A 23,965-nucleotide genomic window follows, 5' to 3' on the forward strand; every position below is an offset into this window, starting at 1 on the left:
GCCAGGGTTAGCACAAGCAGCACTGGTGGCTTCAGGATTTAACTGCTCTCTTTCCTCATGGCCAAACCATAGATATCCATGCAACTTTGTACACAGCAGAACCTAGCAGAAATAACTGAAGCCAATTTAGGATACTAAAGAACAAGTATGATGGGAGAGCCCTTGTCCCAGAGTGGATGAGGGAATGAATACAGATTCAAGGAAAAGATTGCCATGGGTGTTCAGTACTGGCTTGCCATTACAGCTCTGAGACTCAGCAGGAAGGCTTTGGGCTGTGCCAACTTAACATTTTCAAACTAAGGATTTTGTCAGAGGTTCTAGCTAGTTGAATATCAAGTATTCCTGAAGAATCCCCTGAAGGAATTTTTTTTTCTTCTGTGTGCAAACAGTCCTTTTGAGGCTGCTTGGCAAAGGTACAGGTGGGAAACACTTCATTTCTCCTCATCCGTTCATGAAGGAGTCTCCAGGGAAGAGAGTCATTCAGAGCAGAGCCAACCTTGTCTCCCCAAAGCTGTTTTTGGGTTGCTTCTGAGACTGCTCATCTCATGAACCCAGAGAGCTTCTGCAGCCCAGAAATGGTCATTTGTCCATTCAACTGGGCCCATCTATTCATTTCCAGGGCCTCCTTTCCTGTCTGCTGCTGCTCATCCCAAAGCTGGACATAGAGCAGAATTTTCTGTGGCCTGGGAGGAGATAGTGAGAGAAACTCCTGCACTGGAGCTTCAGCTCCACTACTTACAACCTTGCAAAATCACTCTTTCTAGGTCTATTTCCTTCTTCTTCTTCTTTTTTTTTTTTTTAGGTTTTTGCAAGGCAAACATGGTTAAGTGGCTTGCCCAAGGCCACACAGCTAGGTCATTATTAAGTGTCTGAGACCGGATTTGAACCCAGGTACTCCTGACTACAAGGCTGGTGCTTTATCCACTATGTCACCTAGCTGCTCCTTCTATTTTCTACTAAATGAAGGAACTGGACTCCTTGAAAGTCCTTTCCAATTCACCCAATCAATGCTCCATCAACATTTTATTAAGTTAAACGGGCCAGGCATTGTGCTAGGCTAAGGATACAAAAAGAGGTAAAAGCCTTCAAGGAGTTTACAATTTAATTCCAGATCTCATGATACTAAGGAAATGATCCTCAGTCTTATGAACTGAACAAGGTGGGGGGGGTGTTAAAAGGAGGTGCTTCTTGGTGGCCAAGCCTGTTAGACAGCTTACCATGTCAGTCAGTCAGTAAGCATTTAAGTGCCAGCCACTGTTGTTGAAGGACTTTGGGTTATAAGAGCAGCTCCTATTTCTTCAGGGCTTTCCAGATTATAAACTTTCCTCAAAATCCTTTGAGGCAAGTCTCATTGCCTCTATTTTATAGATGAGATCAGAAAGGAGGAGGGACTTGCCTTCATAAACACATGACTGGCAGGTGTCTAAGGTGGGAGCCTCCACAAACAGAACTGTTTTCTCCCCTCCTCTGTCTGCTAAGTCACCAGTCTCATTTTCTACTCCAGAGCCATCTGGATCCAGTGATCAGGGATGAATGAGGATGACTGGAGAAAGCCCTGGATGCAAGGTAATCAGGGTCAAGTGACTAGCTCAGGGTCACATAGCTAGTAAGCATAAAGTGCCTGAGGCTGGATTCACATACTCTTCCTGGGGGTGGGATTCTTTTATCTAGAGCCCAGGGCAGCAGCTGGTTCATGTGCTACCATCTTAGTACCCTCTCTTGGGCACCCACTGGTATACCATCTTGCATTGTGGTTATCTGTGATCATTTCCCATCTCCCTGGAGAAATGTGTACTGGGGGCTGTGATCACTTTTTTTAAACCCATGTTAATTGGGTGACCCTTTATGTAGTGGTGGTGGTTGTTCTATGGAAGGCCCTTTGTGTGACTGTCAGTAGTCAATGTGGTTCAGTCGTTTCAGTTGTATCCAATCCCCATTTGGGGTTTTCTTGGCAGAGTCTGTAATGATTTGCTATTTCCTTCTCTGGTTCATTATATAGATGAGAAAACTAAGGCACACAGGGTGAAGTGACTTGCCTAGGATCACAAAGCTAGTTAAAAAGTCTGAAGTCAGATTTGAACTCAGAAAGTTGAGTCTTCCAGACTTCAAGGTTCCTGACTCCCAATCAAGAGTTCTCATACTGTACTTAGCTTATCAAGGAACCCTGATTTCATTGGTCTCCTCTACTGGCTCAGACAGCAGCCTTTTGGATGCCTGTTTTGGTGGTGTCCTTCAGTGGTCCATCTTCTGGAACAATGCCTATGAGGTCTTCATGAGCCAATACTCATAGGTGTTTACTCATAGCTATCCCAGCTCCTAGAGATTTTAGGGGCTTGGATGCTTCCTTGGGATGGCCTGCAGACCCCAGGTCCTGCTCTGGGTTAGGATGGGTCATCAAAGGAAAGGGTTCTTTGGTGGAAGCATCAGAGAAAATGACAAATGTTCAAGGAAGCCATGTGGAGCCGAGAACAGAGGTAGGGTAGGCTTCTGATTGTATTCACAACACAAGCTTGTCTCTATTAAAGAGAGCCCCATGTCATGGAAATGTCTGTTCTTGGATTTCCCCAGGGAAGTCCAGTTACCCTCTTTAGAGAGGCAGTGATGAGGCTATAGTGGGCAATGAGTGCTAATCCCAGTCCTTCTAATACAGGGGCAACTCAGGGAGAGAAAGGACACTGAAGGAAAGCATTCCCAAGGGGAGGGTTACCACCACCAAGACACAAAATACTTCCAAGAACTATTACCCAAGTCTGGCCCCAACTAAAAGTGAATGGTCAAGATTGGAGTCAAATGCTTTTCCACCAGGGAAGGAAGAACTAAGTTGAGCACAGGGCATTTGCTTCTATGTAAAATTTAATTTAATTTTTTTTCACTTAAAAACCTATCTCTTCTCCCTTCCCCCTCCCCTGCCCCAGTAAGAAAAAAAAAGTCTTTGTCAACCAAAATAAATTCCTGCAAGGGTCTGAAAGCTCTGTCTAGAGGGGAGTGGCATCTTTCATTATGAAACCGATTTCATTAGAGCCCCCAAGTCTTCCGATTGTTTACTTGTTATTGTAGATACTTGTTCTCCTGGTTCTGTCCCTTCCCTCTGCATCAGTTCATACAGGGCTTCCCAGGTTTCTCTGGAAACATCCCATTCATCTTTTCTTCGAGTTCAACAGTATCCCATCCCATTCACATATCACAGCTTGTCCAATCATTTCTGAATTACTGAGTACCCACACCTCAGTTCCCAGTCCTTTGCTGACAGAAAAAGAGCTGCTACAAATATTTTTATACATTTGGATACGTTTCTGATCTCTTTAGAGTATAGGCTTCATAGTGGTTATCACTGGGAGAAAGGTATTATGAATAATTTAGTAACTTCTTGGAGATGGTTCCAAATTGCTTTCCACAATGGAAGAACCAACTCATAGCTCCAACAATGGTGCATTAATCCATCTGTTTTCCCAAAGCCCCAACAGCATTTATTATTTTCCTTCTGTCATTTCCCAATCAGATGGGTGTGCAATGGAACCTTACTGTTGTTTTAATGTGCCATTCTTTAATCATAAGTACCTTGGAGCATTTCTTTCCTAAGGCTTTTGATAGTTTGGCTTCTTACTTAAGAAACTGCCTTTTCATATCTTTGAGCATTTATTTATAGGGGAATGACTCTTATGCTTGGAAATTTCAATCAGTTTCTTACATTTCTTGGAAATAAGACACACTTGGAAAGAACTTTCTCCACCATGCTGTGCATCATGTGGGACTTCACTTGGATCCAAAGTATTTTATATAGAGAAAAGGTGATAGTGTCCAGGCAGAATTGATACAAACCACTGCCAAGCAAGTGCATCTCCAGTCATTACTGTCCCTAGAGGCCCTTGTTGAGCTGCTGACTAAGAAGGGCCCACAAGGGGCTCTCTTCAGGTCTGGCTATACACTGACCAGATACTGATGCGCTGGTCCTTGGAGCCACCAGCCAGCAGCTGCTCATTCGCTCGACCAGGATCAGAGAAGGCCACACAGTGAACAGCTGCACTGTGGTAGTCCAGAACTGCCAGGGGCTTCAGCTGCTTCCAGCCAAAGAGCCTAATGCGATGATCCCAGCCTGCCGTCGCCAGGATCTTCCCATCTGGCCGGATGGCAATGTCTGCTATGCCAGGATTGGTGAACTCCTGAGTTCTGCAAACCTACAGAGAGGAAAGAATACATTGAAGTTTGTTTAAAATAGTCTTGTCAATGGGAAAAACCTATTGTCTAAGTCGACTATTCTCCAGAGTGTATGGGAGGAGAAGAGGAGGAGGAGGATGAGGATGAAGAGGAGGAGGAGGAGGAGGAAGAAGAGGAGGAAGGAGGAAATGAAGGAAGAGGAGGAGGGAGAAGTCTGCAGTATGACTTTTTATCTTTCCATTAAAACTCACCCTCCTCATGACTGATCTATTTCACCATTAATTCTGCTTCACATCTTACCTTGGGAGTTATTAATCTAGGCTCTCTCCATCCCTTGGTAGTCCATCCCTTGAATCTCCCCCTTTTTTCTATTCCCATCAGCACCTCCCTAACAGAAGCCTCCATTGACACTCACTGGGACAGTTGCCCAAGTCTCCTAACAAGTCTTCCCCACCTCTGTCTACTTCTTCCCTTCCAACCCAGTCTTCATGTGGAAAGCTTTTTCTTTTTTAAGAGGCATCTAGGTCCCAGTGACTAAAAAGCTGGGCCTGGAGTCAGAAAGACTTGAGTTCAAATGTGGCATCAGACACATTCTAGCTATATGACCTTGGGCAAGTCACTTGACTCCTGTTTGGAGCAGGAAATGGCAAACCACTCTGGTATCTTTGCCAAGAAAACCCCATGAGAGTACTGACAAACTGATCCACAGGGTCATAAGAGTTGAACGTGATTGAACAACAAACTATTCTTTTCATTTATTTGCTCAAAAAAATCTTCTGTTACTTCTTGAGTAATTGATAAAATTTTATTAAGTATCTACCATCTGCCAGGCATTATGCAAGATAACAAGGAAATGATTCTTACAGGGAGGGCCCTAGGATGGAGAGGAATAGAGAGAAGCTTCTTGTAGATCAGAGGTGAGGAACTTTTTTTTTTTTACCAAGGACCACTTGGACATTTCTAACATTATTCTCCTGCTATATTTAGTCAAACCTTTAATTCACCTCTAAAAAGCTCCCAGATTTAATAAATTTTGAGTCCTGCCTGTGGTTGCCTTGGCAATGGTAGACCAATATAACCTGTGGGCTACAGGTCCCTTCCCCCACACACATATTGAAGATGGTGGGATTTTAGTTGGACTTGAAGGAAGACAGGAAATGGAGATGAGGAAGAAGAGCCTTCCAGGTAGGGGGGGAGCCAAAGAGAACAGCCAGAGTCAGAGATGTAGGGTCTTGTGGAACAAATTGACTTCTAACTTGCATAAATCCCTCTGTAGCCTGGAGTCCACTCTATCTTTCTAGCTCTTTCTCACAATACCCCCCTAGGAAGTCCAAGTCAGAGTGGTTTCCTTTTTGTCCTTGGAAGGACTCCAAGCCCTCCTGCCCTAAGCCTTCACTTGGTCTCCACTTATAACTGGAAAAGTTGACTTCCCTCCTATGTTTTTGTCCTTGAATTTCTCCAAACTTTAAGGACCAACTCCAGTATCACCTCTTCCACAACCCTTTCTTGACCCACCAGTCAATAATGACCCCCTTCTCCTTGCCCCAGACTTTATGGAGCACTTGTCTCATACTCAAGATAGAACCTCTGACTTTCCTGCTTGGTGCTCCTGGGCGATGAGGGAAGCCTGGGATGTTGTAGTGGACTCTGGGAGTTTACAGAAGATCCTTACTAGGAGAATACCTGGACGGTCTCTGAGGTGTCTACCAATATGCCAATTCTATGATACAGTGAGTCCGTGTGTGAGTCCGCCAGGGGAGCTGATTTTTACAAAAATACACCACTTCTCCAAGACACGCCTTATGAGGGAACTAGGAGCAAACAACTAAACCACAGCTGATGCTCCTTGGTTGCTATGCCATGATGGCTACACCAAGTGAGCTGGAGGGTACTCAGAGGTTATCTACTCCCATGCCTTCATCCTACTGATGAGGAAACTCATATCCAGAGAAGTAAAAGACTTGTCCAAGGCCACACCACTTGGGGTCAGATCAGAATGGGACCAGAACATTGGTCCTACAATTGACTCAAGTCCTACCTGGTTGACACTCTTTACAACAAAATATTACTTCACTTCACTTAAATCTAATCCACATGGAAGTCAAGACATCACCCTTATGGTGTCACTGGTCCTCTCTGAGAATAAAGGATGAACACCACTAGCCACAAAATACAGCAAAATAAAAGGATAGGCATATAATCTACTGCAAAGTGGAGTGAGCAGAAGCCAGGAGTTATTCTACACAAAGACAAAAACATGAATGGAAATAACCAAAAAACCCTCTGAAATGGAATGCTGAATAATGATGCAATTATCATTATAAGCTTGCACCTAAAGAAGGGAAAAGCTTATAGATCTCCCTTCCTTCTTTGCAGAGGTGGGAACTACTGGTGAGGGAAATTGCATATACTGTCAAATCTGGCTCTTGTCTTAGTTTTCCTGAACTGATTATTCTTCCACCTTCTTTCTTTTTAATCACTACAAGGGATCACTGGTGGTGAGGGAAGGATATGGAAATGAAGGTGATTTAAAAACAAATTGATAAATTAAATACAAAACTTATATGCAGAAAAGGGAGAAGAGATTGACCTAGGTCACATATACATGTTGCCCATAAAACAGAATGACTTAATAAGAACAGAGACATGGATTAATTTCCCCCAGTTGTAAACTTGATGAACAGCTGAAAACAGACCTGAGAAAAAGGGCTGGACACAGTCCTGGGTATACACTGCTGAAGAACACATCCAGAAAGAGGCCCTCTGAAGGGGGTTCTGATGGTGGGGGCCTGGGCATGGGCAAAGAGCAACCAGCCGTACCTCCCAAGGTGAGGGCCTGGCCTGAGGACAGCCCCTTCTTCATAACAGAGGATACCACCTCAGAGGGCTGTGGCAAGGTCCCAATGGGTATTTGTAGAGGCCTGAGTAGAGGGCCTTTCCAGAAGGAGCCTCATAAAGGCTTACTTTCCCTATTCCCCCAGGTTCTACCCAGCTCAAGACCCAGATCCTTTATCATGGCCTGCAATTACTAGGCAGGGCTTAAGGAAACCTGCCTGTCTGCCCGGCAGGAGCAGTGAGGCCTCCTTGCCTGAGGCGGAGGCAGGGACGAGGGACTGGCAGAGCTAATCCCAGCTTTGTCACTGACAAGCTGCAAGTCTGGCACTAAGTGTCTCCACTCAGTTTCTTAATCTGCAAGAATGGGGCTAACAATGCCCACCTACTTCACAGGGATCTTGGGCGAATTAACAAATTAACACCTGCAAAGTGCTTTGGAAATATGGAGCCCTGGATGGAGAGGGAGGCCAAGATGAAGCCGCTGTGTTATTATATCAAGTGCTGATCCTCCCGGCAGCTTGTGGCCCCAAAGTCTGGGGAGTGGTTGGAGGAAAGTCAAGATATGTTCATAAAAACATATAATAACATGACAAGCATCCTTAGGGTCTCCGGCTGGGTAATGGGAGAACCTGGTCAGGGTTCTGGGCCATCCTGTTGGTTGCTCTGGCCATCTATATTGACTGAGCCTGGAAAGGAGCAATTTGTCACTGGCATCATCATCATAATCACACCTTTCACTACACCTCATGTATTGGGGGCTTGACCTCTCGGTGCTTTCCAGGAAATGTGGGATGACAGATTCTCCAGACAGACCACAAGACTCCAAAAGCTTCAATCCTGGGTGGATTCACTATGGTGCTCCCTCCACGGATGAGCCCCCCCCCCTTCTCTCCTCATTTAACCTATTCCCTCAGACTACAACACCAGTCTATGGAGGACCCATGCTCAAAGGCTTCCCAGCTTAGTACCACTTAGAACTTAAGTACTTAGAAACCCATATGGCACATCCAAAACCAATGGTAACTGAGAATTGCCATGGGGTACCATAACCCACAGTAAATTAATGACTTTGAGCTATCCCATGGATTGGGTGAAAGACACATAGTTTTGTGATCTCATCAAACGGTTCTCTTTATCTTTTTGATTTGCTGAAATAATAAGGATCACCTCATGACCTCAGTTTCCTCATCTTAAAGTGAAGAAATCTTAAAAGCATCTAAGATTCCTTAAAATGAGAACCTGGTCCTGTCAGGGGCACCACCACACTCCCAGGTCCCCAGCTGCTAGCCTAGGATTTCCTGTGCTTCTTGCGCTAGTCACTGGGGTTACAGAGAAAGGCAAAAACAAAACAACCCCACCTGACCCCCTTCTATTCTCAAGGACCAAGTATCACAATGGAGGAGACAACTCACCACCTACAAGATTTACCCAGAGTGGATGAAAGGAGTCCAAAAAAGAGGAGGTGGAAGCCTCCCTCACTGCTCCTCACTTACCCCATATTCAGTCAGGGGCCAATCTTGTCATTTCTCCCCTACTAATGTCTATCAGACTTTTTCCTCTACTCACTCACCCAGCATCCCATAGGATAGCCCTCATCTCTACCACACTGCTGTTATAACTTTCTTTAAAAATTTCATTTTAATTCCCATTCTGAATCTTCTTGGCTCCCTTTCCCTCACCCATTGAAAAAGAAAATAAAACGTTACAAATATACAGTCATGTAAAACAAACTACAGCTCTATGTTCTAGGGTTCCTCTCAGTCCTGAAATTCCTGTTCTAAGACCCCTCCCAGCTTTGACATCCCATTCTCAAGTCCTTTCTCAGCCTTGATATTTTATACTAAGGCTAACCCTCCCAGCTCAGACATTCCTTGGTGTAACCCTCCATCTTCCTAGCTCTGATATCCCCTGTTCTAAAACCCCTTCCAGTTCTGACATCCTTTGTTCTAAGGTCCATCCCAGCCCTGACAGTTGCTATTCTAAGGCCTCTTCCAGCTCTAACATCCCTAGTCCTATGGCTTCTCCCAACTCTGACAGCCCCTGAACTCAAGTCCTTTTTTAGCCTTTCTCAATCAACAATCTATTCAAGAATCACCTACTACACAGTGGCTACACATAAGCCATATGAGAGGCACTGGGGTCAAGTTTAAAGCACAAAACCATCAGGAATTCACAGTCTAATGGAGGTGTCCCATAGAAGCATAGATAGCATACATACATAAAGTGAATAACTACACACCTGTACCAAGGAATGAACCCCAAGGTTGTTCAGGAGTGTGTGTGGGGGGTCAGGGATGGTTTTGGGAGAAGATGGTGCCTGTATAGTGTCTTAAAGAGAGGGACTCTGGGAGAAGGCAGAGAGAAGGGAGGCCTTTCTGAGTGTAGGGGATGGCTGGCCAAGGCCCATAGTTGGGTGAGGCTGGAGGACTGTATTTGAAGAGTGAGAAGAGGTCACTGTGACTGGATCCAAGTGTGAAAAGGAAAATCATGTCCCAAGAGGCTGGAAAAGCAGGAAGGGGACTGGTTATATGGACTTAGAGTTCAATGAGGAGTTCCTGTTGGACTGCAGAAGCAGCAGGATGCCTCTGGAGTAGACTGAATAGTAGGAGGGTGGAGGATGGCCTGGAGGATGGGAAAACCAAGAAGCAATATTCTGGGAGAGAGGGGATGAGGGTCCAAAGGACTGGGATGTGTAGTGTGGAAAAGGCTTGAAGGCAGGAGATTGTAGGCAAGAGGAATTGGAGGTTGAGGGTGCTCCTGTCTATCTGCCGGGCTCACCATGTCCTCGGGGCATGGTGAGCTCTTGAGACCAATGAGTCTTCTTGGGTCATCTCAGATACCAGACTCTGGTCATGCAGCCCAAGGGTTGTTTCCTCCAAGGTAAGCTCGAAGATCCCAGGACCAGGATCCCCCCACCCCCAGAATGCCTAGGATCCATGTGGTTGATACGTTCAACAGACATGCCATCGATTCAGTCATCCTAACAAGTTAGTGCTGCATCCACCGGGAGGTAGGGCTTTTCCCTGGAAGGACTTGTGCAGGTCTTTTGTCTGGGTCCTGGCATAAGTTCATCTCCAGGGGAATGTCCTCCCAACATGCGGGGAGTGCTCCTCCTTTCTCCTAACACTGTGAGGGCTGATCTCAACTGGCATGCTCCAACCTGCGACAAATCTCTCTCATCCCTCCTGCTTTTCCCAACAGGCTCACTCTGTAGGAGGGAAGGCAAGGGCGGTCCCTGTTTTACAGATGAAGACTGAGAAGGAAGCAACTGGAGACAGGCTGATGACCTGTCCCATGGATGAACAAGACAGTTTTGCTTTTTATTAGTATCTTTGGTGCTGAGTCCTATAGAATCTGATGGTGAATAAATACTCAAGAAATTCTTGTTGATTAATTCTTTAAACATATTGTCTAGAGCTCTCATCTTCTGTCTTTGGAAGGAGAAGAAAGAGGCCTGGAGAGGGCCTAGGATCTAGCTTGGAGAAGGGAAGCACTCTTTGTTAAGGATGCAAAGATTGCTAATGGAGCAGACTAGGATTCTGCCCCGAGTCTGGACAGCTGGGCATTTTTCTCCACAGCTTGGATGGCACGCTCATCCCACGAGCAGACAATACCATGGTGGGCAGGAGCTAACACATGCACAGCCATACCAGGGTCCAAAACCAGCCTGACAAGACAGGATCTGGTGTGGCCCCAAAATAGAAAACACCCTAGGACCAGTCCTAAGCCAAAAGAAGGGAAGCTGACAAACAAATCTGGGTTCTGGTATATGCGAAGTCCAGAGTTGACCCTGGGCTGGGGCTGCCCAGAAAGCTCCTGGATGTCAGCAGGTATTTGGGGGGCCCAGTGCCCTGGCCAAGGGAGGTCAGCCCATGTTGGAGTGCTGGCTTCCAGGCAGGTTCTGAGGAGCTGGTGAGCCTCTAGTCTAGAAGATGGTCAGCAGGGCAACCAAAGACCCAAGCTGAAGAGCCAGGAAGTTTACTTACCCTGGAGAAGAGAGGGGAAGGGCCCACAAGCATTGGAAGGGCCGATTCATGGAAGACACCTTGACTGCTAGAATGTGGGAAAGGGAGTGGAATTCTGTGATTGTATGAAAGCAAATTCCTACTTCCTTAATTGATATTTCCACAGCCTCCAATCCCATGTAAATTGGAGGCGGACAGTTTTTGGCCTGCCAGGGTGTTGGGCACCCCTGGGATTGCTGGCAAGACAAGCTTTGGATTAGGCATACTCCTTCTATCTTCATGAAGCTCAAATAACTTATTTATGTATTTATTTTTAAACTAAGTATCTTGGCTGCTGTTATAAGTAAGGAAGGTACATCATGTTATTCCTGGTTTGCAGTAAGAAACGCTAAAGTCACCAGAGGTCAAACAGGCCCTGCCTCTGGTCAGCAGGGCCCATGGCAGGGTTTAGATGAGAGCCCTGACTTGAGGTTGATGGGGTGGAGTGGCAGAAAAGTCTCACAATCATTTGAGAACCTAAAAATCCAGATGAATATAAATCTGAACATTATTTAAAGCTTGTGAGCATTGCCACAAGTACAGAAGGGGAAGAAATGGAGTCTGGCCACCACCTGTACTTGACTGTAAACTGTTCCCCCATCTCAGCTTTCTTTTCCTTCGAAAGCAAAGTGCTGTTGAAAAGCAGCTGATGAGGGGGTTTGCCGTCCACCTATGGCAGCGGCTCAGGATGTGATGATGCCTCAGTTCGCCCACATCCGAATAAAGAGGCCACAGCTTTCAGCATGATGGTGTCTCCACTTGAGAACCTGAGGAGGGCTCAGAGGGGAAAGTAGAGAGAGAGTGATTATCACTTCTGAGCCCCTGTCCAGGGAGGCCAACCTCCAATGAAGGGGAAGGGGTCACCAAGTGGCTTTCAAACCCCAGCATTACCTCAGGTACTCGGAATGTACAGTAATGAGAACAACCCATCTGGTTTGGATTTACGAGCGCACTCGCAGAAAAAGGAAAAAAAAAATCATCTGTGCTTTTTGTTATTTCTCCTCCTTATATAGGCTGAGACCCATTTCTTCTTGTGTCATTTTATAAAGACATTCCAGGATGAGTGGTGACCAGGAAAGGTTCCAGAGGAGGGTCAAAGGAGTCCTGGGTGGTGCTCGAGCTCTTGCTACTAGAACTCAGGAGATGTCCACAATCTCCTTCCACCAAGGCAGAGAGCAGCCCCCCTCACACCTCCTCACAGGAAACCTGCTAGAAGCCTTTCTTTGATTATTCTACTGTTTCCTAGATGCTGGTGCCACAGGCAGACTGTCTTCACTATTTACAAAAATAAATTTCAATTTCTTTTGTTTTTCCATCACAGTCATTTATAGAATTAATCTCCTTTCCCTCAAAAATGAACACTCCCTTACAGCAAGAATTAAGTGAAAAACATATGCTACAGTGACTGTTGGCATTCTGCAGAGGAGAGAGCATGAGTAATTATTTGTACTTTAGGGTCATTCATAATTTTTCAGCTGCTCAGAATTCAGTTTTCTTTGAGTTATCCTTTTCAGTTACACTGTTGTAGTCACTACATATATATTGTCCTTCTGGTTCTGCTTTCTTGATTGCATCAGTTCATACAAATTTTCTGATGTTTATGTTATTCCTCATTCTTGACTGTATGGGTCCTTGATGATATCTAATTCACAGAAATCTATTTTTTCTCTTTCTCATCCCATTAGGGAAAAAGGAAAAGCAAATTCCCTTGTAATAAATATGCACAATGCAGCAAAAGAAATTCCCTCATTGTTCATGTTAAAAAAAATACACGCCTCATTCTGGAGACTGAATCCATCACTTTTCTGTTGAAATGTAGATGGTATGTTTCATGGTCACTTCTCTGGAATAGTGGATGGTCACTGCTGCCTTTAAAGTTGTTTGTCTTAAATGGTGTAACTACATGATTTAGTTATGGTTTTACCTGGTTCTACTCCATTAGTTAGGTCCAAATTTTTACTTTTGTAATACTGATGCTATGATAAAAAATGTTTTTTCTGGGTCTCATTCATTTTGCATTGATTAAAAAGTTTTCCATGTCTCCCTAAAATAATTTATTTTCTCATTTCTTATAGCACAATAATATATCCCCATTTGTTTAGTCATTCTCCAGATGATGAATATTCCCTTAGTTTCCCATTTTTGCCACCTCATAAAGAATTAGCATGTACTTTTTTCTTCTTTGATTTCTTTTGAGTAGAGGGAGATCTGGCCCAAAGGCATGCTCTATTTAGTAACATTTTGTATATGGTTCCTTCCAATTTGCTTTCCAGAAGGTTTATGCTAATTAGCACTTCTATCAGCAATTCATCACCATGTCTGTTTTTCACAGCCCCTCCAATATTTTTCATTTCTCCTTTTTTGTCATCTTTTCCAATGTGATGGCTAAAAGGTGGAACCTCATAACTGCTTTAATTTACATTTCTCTAATTACTGACGTGGAATTATTTTTTTACATGGCTATAGATAATGTGACTTTGGATTTTTTCTCTTGAAAACTACCTGTTCATATTCTTAGACTAATTATCAATTGGGAAATGGCTCTTATTCTTACAAACTGGAATCAGTTCCTTATATATCTTGGAAATGAGATCTTTATTAGAGAAGCTTATAGCAAAGATTCTTTTCAGTTAATTGTGTTCTCTCTCTCTCAGCAAGGCAATTGGGGTTAAGAGACTTGCCTAGGGGTCACACAGCTACTAAATGTCAAGTGTCTGAAGCCAGTTTTGAATTCATTTTCTCCAGACTCCAGGGCTGGTACTCTATGCACTAAGTCACCTAACTTCCCCAATTATTTCTCTTTCAATGTTAGTTTTAGTGGATATGTTTCTGTAGATGTCTTAATTTTTATTATTAATAATTATTTCATTATTAAAAAAATTATCCAGTTTTTCCTTTGTGATCCTTTCTTTTCTTCTATCTATACTTACGGTAGGCAATGTTTTCCCATGTTTCTCTAACTTGTTTAGGTTGTAACCTTTCATATGTAGCTCATGTATTTATTCAGACTCATCTTGGTATAAGGTGTGAAGCTGTTGGTCTAAATCTGATCACTTTCACATTGCTAAGCAATTTTTGAAAATCAAGAGCTAGCATTATATGTAACAAAAATAAACTAGATTCCTTTCCAGGGCAGCTAGGTGGATCAGTGCTGTCCCAGAGTGCTGGTCCTGGAGTCAGGAAAACTCATCTTCCTGAGTTCAAATCTGGTTTCAGATACTCGAATACACAGCTTAGTGACCCTGAACAAGTCACTTAACCCTGTCTGCCTCAGTTTCCTCATCTGTAAAATGAGCTGGAGAAAAAAAATGGTGGACCACTCCAGTATCAACTGAGCAAGAAATTCCTGTCCAATAAAATCAGAAGTCAAACAAAGATGTCCCTATTTCTATTAATCTATCACTATTCCACTAGGGGTGTAGATTGTGTTCAAAGAAAACTAGTACCTCTGGTGTGAGGGCTGCTTTCCACTTTTGATGTCTACCTGAGCCACCTAACTCTCACCTGTGGCTCCAAGAAGCTGTAGCCAGCACAGCAGCCACACCTAGGTAAACTGTTTGGGCAGGTGGGCTAAACCAGGTTGATGGTCAGCAAGGGGATCTCAAACTCATCGGTGAGTTGTGGGGGGTGTCTACCCCAAGCATGTGAAGTCTTCCACTGATGGAATGGGCAGATGAGAACATTTTGTCCAATGAAGGCAGATGAAGAGCTTGGTTAGACATCAAAGATGCCAAGGTCACACACTGCTTCTGGAGCCATCAAAAGCTGTTGGACTATGTCTTGTCACTGGATCATGATGATTTTGGAAGAGAAAATAAGGCAGTTGATTTTGGGCAGCTCTGCCTCACTTTTACACATACAACAAAAGACATCATGCATAACCATTCCTCAAAGTCCTATGGCGACAGGCAAGTGATGAAGAAGCAGGTACAGATACACTGGGACTATAGGCACAACCTTGAGCACGGGTGGCCCAGGCCACAGGGTCGTTTTCCCACTGAAAGCAGCAGTGGGATTCGGCAACCCCTGGATAACTGAGCAGCCCTTTTAAGGATTGCACTGCTCACCTCCTGATGCGAGGAAGGGGCTAGAAAAGGTGCCCTAATAATTGTCTGCTTACCCAACCCTGGCCTGATTACCATGGCAGGCAGGGAATCCCACAGTGTGGTTGAGACCAAAAAAATCTACAAAAACTTCTTAACTGATTGTACAGTATGGGTGACACTGGCACAGGACTGCCTAGCATGGCATGCCCTGGCTGCACTGTATGAGGAAGGAAGAATGGAAGTAGCTCAAAAGAAATTTGATGTCTGTAAGTTTAGAGGACCCACCCCAGGTGTTCACATGAACTATATGTGCTCAACCTTTGGTTGAGCATTCCAAGCTTCTATTGGTCTGATCACCCAATCAAACACACTGCAATGTGTCTCAAACATAGTGATGCCATTTTGGTTGTCTTCTAAAATGAAGGACAAGAACCAACCAACCACCCAGTACTAGAAATGCCTACTTTGGCAGTAAGATATATAAGAAAAAAAGCTGAAGGAAAAGCACCAGCAAAGAGGAAAGAAGTCATCTTTTTGCCAATGATAAGTTACTTACAGAACCTTGGGGAGTCAACTAAAAATTAAACATAATGAATAACTTCAGCCAATGTCTAGCCTATAAAATCAATCTGCACAAATCATCGTTATTTCCATGTAATATCAATAAAACCCTCAGGAAGAAACAGAATGAGAATAAGATTTAAAATAACTACAGAAAAAATAAATCCTTGAAGAAATTAAATCCTTGGGAGTTTGCCTACCAAGATACACACAATCGTTATATAAATAAAACAAGCCAGTGTTTTCAAATAGACAAACTGAACTCAGAATTTCTCTTGGGTAGGATGAGTCAATATAATAATAATGACAATGTGACTAAATGAATTTACTTGTTCAGTGCCATACCATTCAAGTCACCAGAGGATTACTTTGTAGATTTATTGGTGCAGATTGGGGGTTGGCTCCATATTTTTCAGCCACAGCAAATCATCTGAAGATAGACACACAAAAAAAAGTTGCAAAAACTTCAGTATCACTAAACTGGGTAGCTTTCCCCTGGGGATGTGGTCTGTTCTAGTCACCTTTTCAATGTGGAGTTCATCTTCTTTGCTTGCCCAAGATACAGTAGTAGAAAGACTGTCTCGGTGAGCTTCTCTGGTCAACAAACAATACCAAGGCAAAGTCTGCCAACAGAAAGGCCTGGACCTTCCTCAAACCTTAAAACACTAAGATGCTCTCTTGGGTTGGGTTTTCAATATGACACTGACTTAAGATGCACAGGATCAACTCTCCTTATTTCTCTTGTTGGGGCCCCTCCTGGCGAACCCCATCGGTGGAGACGACCCAGTGCCTGCTGATGGGGGGCCCCCCCACATTGCCTTGAAAGCCGCCTTTCCTCTTTAATGTGTCCCAATGATGGGAGAGACCCCTTGCAAGGCCCATCCACATACATTTCTCTGAAAACCTCCCCCCCATAGATCTGCCTTGGTCCTTCTGTTTTAACTTTTAAATTCATTAATACATTAAAACTTTAGCTTGGCACTAGATTGTGGACCATAAATTTAAGGTTTAAGTTTAAGCAGCTGTTGGTCCCCATTTCACGCTGGCGCAAGAAGAAGCCAGGCCAAGCCTAAGCAAGAGGGGCAGGAGCAGCAAGTGATTCATTCTCGATGCTGCTGTTTGGGGACAATGAAGGCCAGTGGGGATGGGCAACCCTGGTCCAGGGTAGGAGGAACATTCTCTTTTAAGAAGGCAGCCTCAAACCTCAGTTCCTGGCTTCTCAATGGTCACAGGAATTGGGCCTGGAAGGAGTTGAGTCATTATATGAAGGTGTCCAAACCCTTCCTTTGAGATGGGAAGGCCAAGGGTGAGAGAATTGGGTCAGCAGCACCTAAGTAGTATAGATTGTGAGTCTCAACTGCAGTCACAGATGTGAAAATCCTGTATCCACTAAAGTATTTATCCACCACATATAAAAATCAAATAAAAAAAAAAAAACTTTATCTAGACTCATTATTTAGAGAGACTTTGTTCCAGGTGGGATAGAGTGGACTCACAAGAAGAAATCTATCAAGGTGCAAGGTCGTCCTGGGTCTAATTAATTACTGACACTCTTTATCATAAGAAAATGGCATTTAATATGGATGCATTTCTGCAAAGTCATTCTCTTGGGCTGAGGTAATCAGCCTGTTCCTGTGAGAAGGTGGAAGGTTCATTCTAAGTCCATTCTCTCAGGAACATAGCTGCTCCAAAGGGTTGTCCTATTCCACAAAAGCCCTGTTTAAAACACAGAGGTGTCTTTCCTCCTTGTCAGACCACCTGGGTGGGCAGCACAGTCCTGGAGAAGGGAGAATCCAGAGAAGGGCAAAGGAAGGGAGAGGAAGCCTGGAAACCAGACAGACCTGGAGAAGCCTCAGGAGGGCCAGGAGAGGAGCCTTCCAAGGTTGGATCAGACTTGTCCAGACTGACCCGAGAGGGAAGATCTGGGATAAGCAGGTGGAAGGAGAGGGAGAAAAACTCTTCTGGCCACCAGAGCTGTCCCAGCATGGGGCGGGCAGCTTCAGAAGACTTTTGCAAAGACCACAGGCTTGGGCTGGCCCCCTCTAGTTCTCAAGGTTGGTGTATTCGGCATTTATTATGCATCAGACACCAGGATAATAAAGACAGAATGAAAGCAGTGCCTGTTCTAAGAAGCTGTTAGACGCCGCCCCCCCCCCACGGGGCTATGAAATAGGCACAGATGTGAACTTAAAAAAACAAAAATAGGAATGAGGATTTCATCAACATCGGAAGTTCTTGCTATCATCTCTGCAATTTCTGGTCTTGGAGGGTCTGGAACCTGGAGAGGTCGAGTTGCTCCAGGGAGCCCCAGGCAGTTTATATCAAAGGTGGGACCTGAACCCACATCTCTGAGATCAGTTCACTCTCCATGAAGCCTCACTGCCTCTCCTATTCACTTATGTGTATGGGAAATAATGGAAGGAGGGAAAAACCATGAACTATTAGGGGGTCAGCAAGGACTTCCTGTAGGAGGTGGAAAGAAAAGGGACTGGGAGATGGGAGTCTGAATAGGAGAAACTTGTCATGGCCAAGGCAAAAGAGGATCATGATGACATTTGGTTGGTTGAGCGGGTGGGTGGGGAGAGGGAGGAGGATGACAGACATGGTCTGGACATAGATCAATGGGGGTCTAGGATGATGCTGAGGCTGCTGATGGGAGCAGCAGCACGAGGAGAGAGGGGTTTAGGAGAGAAGGTGAGTAGGTATTAGATGCTTATTGGACATCGAGAAGAAGACATTGATAATAATAATAATATTTCTCAAGATCAAACTCTGAGACAGTCCCTGGTCTAGGTGCTCTGTAAAGATTATCTCATTGGATCCTCATGACAACCCTGGGTCAACATGCTAGCACAGGTGTGAGGGAAGATTTGAATTCAGGTCACAATGCCTCCTGAAAAATCAATGTCATGAAAAGCAAGAGAGGAGAGTGTCCAGGTAGGAAAGAGGGGGTCAGCCTGGTGGACGGGTCACTTTGGTGGCAGCAATCTCAGTTGAGGAGTGGAGGTTAGAAGCCAGACTCCGGGAGGTCTTTCTTGGGGAGGAACTTGCACTGGGCTTCATAGGCCAGCAAGGGGTTATCAGCAGGGAGGAACACAAGTCTGACTAAAAGTGTGATGGGGAAGGTCTGTTGTGTGGAGAACAGAGGCTGGATCTGGAGTCAGGAGACCAGTTGACTGTGATGTTAATTAAGCAAGTCCCTTTGCTCTCCTGTTCTCCATCTCCCAGCCAGTTCTACTCTACTTCGCTGCAGGATATTTGGAAAGAAAGTGCTTGACAATCTTCAGAACCAAAGAAACTCAAGTGCTTCTATTATTATTATTATTATTATTACTATTACTATTATTACTATTATCATTATTGACACCACTCCATCACCACTAGGGTAGAGGCACAGTCCAACAGGGAGCTTCCTCTGTACTGGAACCATGGGAGTCTCAGAGTCTTGGGCAGAAGGGAAACCTCATCATTCGGATAGAGGGCTTTGGCATGCTCTGCCAGGTACTCCCTTAACCTCAGTTGACTTGAGCCTCAGTTTTCTCATCTGTTAAATGAGGGGGGTGGACTTATGATCTCTTAGGCTTCCTTTAGCTTTGAATCCTAGGCTTCCACTGTCCTAGGTTGCCCAAGGCACTGTTGGTCACATGAGATAACTTGGGCAAAGTGCCTAAAAGGAGGCCTCCTGCAGTATGGAAGGAAGGAGACTCTGGAGCACCTGTCTGGGGGCAAAGGTGCAGAAGAGAAGGGCTTCTAGGATATTGAGGCAGAGGAGATGCTTGTAAACCTATGTAGGATGGGGCAAGGTGAGGGTTTGGCTGCCTTTATTCAGCCAGGGGGCCTCTAGGAACAATGTCACATCCTTGGTGGTAATGTAGACACTGGATGACCGTTCACAGGTAAGGGCAGAACCTTTCCAACACAATGATTTTCCATCTAGTGCATTTCTTATGGAATCCCTAAGCATTCTTGGGGACCAGTAGCTTTCCTCTCCTTGGAGGCCCACTCTCAAGCAGGGCATGAAGAGGTTCTTTTTTGCAGAGGAGGGACAGCCTCTGACTTTGGTCAGGGCTGAAGGAACTTCCCAAAGGCAGGATGGAAATTCTTCTGCCACAGGGAGAGAAGAACCTCAAAGCGCAAGGACTCAAGAGCTGAGAGGGGCCAGGGACAAATGCACTTGAAGAGAGGAGGGTCTGAATCTGAGAAAGATGGAATGGCTCATTTGAGGTCAAGGCCAAGAGCTAAAATTGCCATTTAGGCCCTCTGAGGTCACTTAGTCTGATTAGTCTCCTGGCTCTCCCCAATATGGGTTTAAAATGGTGGGGAAACATGAGTGGCAAGTTGGAAAAAAGCACTATCATCCCTGGACTAAAGCCTCCCTGGGCAATTGGAAGCCCCACCAACCAGACTCCCTCCCTGATCTTTACATTTTTAGAAGAAAAAGGTGTACTTTCTGATCCCAAGGAATGAGTTTGCACAATTTGGCTCATCTTCCTTTGGCTCCATTTACAGGCCTCAATGGTGGCCACTGGATGGACCTCAGAACACTCACTGATGGTCCTGGAAAGTCCACACAGATAGATTCTGGTCCTTTCCCCAGGAAAGCCTATTTGCGCTCTTACTTTAGAAACATTTCCACAACAAAGGTAGCAATGTTAGAGGTTCTTTGCAGCATGGCCATGTGACTCTCCAGCACCCCTGTTACCCAAGCATTTCCATTAGCCAGTTGTTCCATATGGCCAATGACCAACCCTTCCCACTGGCTCAGGCACGACCTGAATATTCCTGCAGGATTTATTCCAGATGACTTGGGCCCATGCTTGATGCCTGTGAATTTATGCCATCCTTGTTTTTCTACACCAACAAGTCAGTTTGGGATTGCTCAAACAAATTCCCTCATCTTGTCTCCCGAGTGTTTTGAAAAGCATCGGATGGTGGCTCATTTATGGGCCCCTTTTTTTAGACAGATGGGACATAGCCTGAGAAAAAATCCAAACCATGTGAACGGGTTGGGGGGAAAAAATACCAGGCCTCCCTCCCTCCTGAGCCAGACGCTGCAGACAAGTCCTTCTGTATCACAAGCACCCTGTGATTAATTAGCTGGGGGTCTGCAACAACTCCTCTCCATGGCTAAATATTTTTTCAGCCTATCAGACTGTTAGTGCAAAGCGGGATAAATGACACAGGGCCCAAGGCTCCTGACCTTCAGGTTCTGTTGCTCATCCAGGCTCCAGACACAGAGCACCTTCTCCGAGGAGCCCGACACCCCCTTGGCCTTTCTTGAGTCAAAGTCAAGGCTCATGACTGGCTCCTTGTGGCAAGACAGCCGGCTCAGTATTCTCCTCTCAGCGATGTTCCACAGGACCACCGAACCATCCTCATACCCAGCCAGAAGGAGTGGACGAGAGCTGGAGGCAGGCTGTGGGGAGAGGAGAGAGTCAGTCACTGCTCTTCCCTCCCCCTGAGAACTACAGGGCGAAACGCAGCCTCCATGTGACCCACTGGGCTGGGTTGGGCGGTCCATTGGGAGGCTTGACCCTTGGTCTCCAGACCTGGGTCAGGCTGCTGCCACTTTTTTTTTTTTTAAAAAACCCATTTCCTCCTCTAAAGACCCAAAGGGCTGGCTTTGCTTCAGAATTCTGGGATTTGAATCCTGAGATGTTTACTATGTTCAAGGAGTGCTGCGCAGACTCTCTTAATAGGTGATCTATCTGCCTAAGAGGCGGGGTCTGAAGTCGGGGTGTTGGGAAACACAAATGTTTGCTAGCCTTCAGACTTAACCAGAGGAGGGCTGACCCACAGGGCACCCAAAGGAGATGGAACTTCTGAGGGTCCCAGGGACAAGTCCAGCAGGCTCAAAGGAGGTGGCCTCCCCTTTCTGGATCACTCAGACTCCCAGGGAGCACTTGCAGCCAGACAACTCCCTTTTTGGGGCAGCTGTCTCCACACATAACGCTGGGAGGGCCAGTTGCATACAGATGAGCCCCTTTTACAGATAAGGAAACTGAGGATCAGCTGACCCTCAATCCTTAGGTGCCTGTGCCAGGCTCAGCACATACAAAGACAAAGATCAAACAATCCTACCCACAATCACCCCAAATGTGTGGCCAGCATCGTGAAAGTCAGAGCCTAGGCAGACTGGGGTCTTCTGATGCCAAGCTGGGGACTCTTTCCCCTTTCCAAGGTTCCCCACCCCCAATGTTAAGAACATTCCTGAGAGTCACTGTCAACTCTCTGATTTTCTTGCTGATACAGAAACCCCTAACCTGGAACTTCCACATCTGGTGGAGGGCTCCAAGCCTCCTCTCCTCCTATCCACTGGGGTATTTTTCTGCCCTTTCTTTTTCCTTAGTCTTTAGAATCCCATTTATCTCACTGCGTCGCTTGCTTACCTGTTTAATCTCGCCGGCTGAGAAAAGTTGCCGGCTTTACTCTGGTGAAAAATGAAATTTCTGGGCTTTGTCAACCTCCCTGCTGAAATCCCCTTCCTTCCCCCTCCCCAAGAAACTGCTTCGTTACCCAAGAGTTAACTGGTTTGGAATCCTGCTGCAGCCAATCTAGAGCGATTTTGATTAATGAGGTCACAGGTCAAAGGGCTCGGCACCCTGGGCAGACACCTAATTTATTTAAGCCTCTGAAATAACTCTGCAAGAAGAACGTTACTGGATTACATGTCACCCAGAGGAAAATATTCATCATTCCCCTGGCAAAAAGAGTGATGAGACTGCCCTTGGTGACTGGTCATGGGAGGGGGCGAGGTCCAGGGAAAGCTGGCTCTGGGCAGGCGCTAGCTTGTGGTTTTGGGCCCTAGAAAACCCAGGGGAGCCAGGCCTGGGGTCTGCAGCCAGGGGATGGACCCGGTCCAGCAGATGCCATCTGATGGACTTCTCTTTGCCCACACTAGGTATGATTTTAAGAAAAGTCTGGCCAGGGTTTTACAGGATTGATTTCTCATCACCCAGGGTTTCTGCCAAACTCCCAGTGTCCATGGCGTGGCTCTGAACTCTGACCCCAGCCTGGTCCTAATTTGGGGGAGGAAACAGGGAGAAGGACATGATTTGGCAAAATGTTTCCAACTCTGGGTCAGCAAAAAAAAAATCAGGGTAAAACTTGATCTCTGGACCCCCATGTTCTAGCCACAGCCAACCAAGTTCAAAAAAGACAGATTTGCTTGCTATTAGGGCTGGAAGTTTGGGCACAGCAGGGGAAGGAATGATCAAAAGAAACCCATGTGTCCCCACCCCCAGCCTCTGCCCCATCTCAACAGGCATATTGAATCCAGAATGCTTCCATGGGCCCATCCTTCATCATCTGTAACGTACCTAAGTCCCCTCTACCCTGGCTGAGTCTCCTCATCAGCCAAATAGGGAGAATGATGGGAAAGCTCTCTATCTGGCAAAGCTGGGGGAGAACAGAAGGGTCCCCAGAGGACAGTATGATCACTGTCCAGTTGGGAAAGCCAGGAGCCCCCTGAAGAGAGGAGCTGCCCCTACATGGCTGTGTGGGACTTAATCTGAGACTCACAGGGTGCTATCAGCTTCCACAAGGGCAACTCACACCCCTCGAGACTAGAGGAGAGGGGGCAGAGCCAAGATGGGGACAAGAGAGGAACGTCTCTTAGGTGCTCTCTCATAAAACTTATAAACTAAGGACTCTAACTACATATTTGAGAGACAGAACCCACAGAGCGATCCAATGAGTCAGTTCTGCTACTCAAGGTAACCTGGAAAAGACCAGAAAGGCTCTGCTGCCCGGGGTTGGAGGGGCGGCCCGCCAGAGGGGCAGCCTGCCAGAGCAAAAGAACTTCAGCTTCCCAGAGGCAGCCCCAGGGCACTGGGAGCCGTGGCTCATGGCAGCAGGGGAGTTTCCTGACCTACGCCCTGGGGAGTACTAAGCACAAATTGGGGGAACAGCGGGGGACCTCTGCCAGAGTGAGCATGTGAAGCCCAGCCCTCAGGGCACACAGTTGAGCAGTTTGGTCTTTCTGCAGCCCAGATCCAGGAAACAGAAGCAGGCAGAACCCATAAGCAGGAGCCCCCAGGGCATGAGCCCATTGAACCTAGGGAGGGAAGTGGAGAGAGAGAGACTGCCGAGTTCTACCCCTGAAACAGGACTCTGGGGTTCTGACCACATTCAGATCCCCATCGCAGTCTAGGCCCCCTCCCCCACCTCAGCCCCATGGCAGAGGGGGGGCACATATGGTCAATTCACAGACCAGGAAGGAAGACAGAGCCTCACACACACTGAGATCCTTGTGGGAGTGTCCCAAAAGCTTGGGAAGCACCCCCAAAACAGGCTTAGGCTGGGAAAATGAGCAAGCAGAGGAAAAAACAGGAACACCATTGAGAAATATTTTGCCTGTGAGCC

At 45.9% G+C, this 23,965-nt stretch overlaps 1 protein-coding gene across 5 annotated transcripts in view; it reads right to left on the reverse strand.

The window, feature by feature from the left end:
* Positions 1-757: 757 nt before the first annotated feature.
* GNB1L (G protein subunit beta 1 like) overlaps positions 758-23,965 on the reverse strand; it is a 151,816-nt gene continuing 128,608 nt past the window's right edge. For all 5 annotated transcript variants that reach the window (XM_074206494.1, XM_074206493.1, XM_074206489.1 and 2 more), the window contains 2 exons: positions 20,802-21,017; positions 758-4,175 (listed from right to left, as the gene is read on the reverse strand). In XM_074206494.1, coding sequence (XP_074062595.1) covers positions 3,909-4,175; positions 20,802-21,017 — 483 coding nt within the window. In that variant the 3' untranslated portion in view covers positions 758-3,908. The remainder of the gene's footprint in view (positions 4,176-20,801; positions 21,018-23,965) is intronic.

Source organism: Macrotis lagotis, chromosome X (assembly GCF_037893015.1).
Source record: "Macrotis lagotis isolate mMagLag1 chromosome X, bilby.v1.9.chrom.fasta, whole genome shotgun sequence".
Lineage (NCBI taxonomy): Eukaryota > Metazoa > Chordata > Mammalia > Peramelemorphia > Peramelidae > Macrotis > Macrotis lagotis.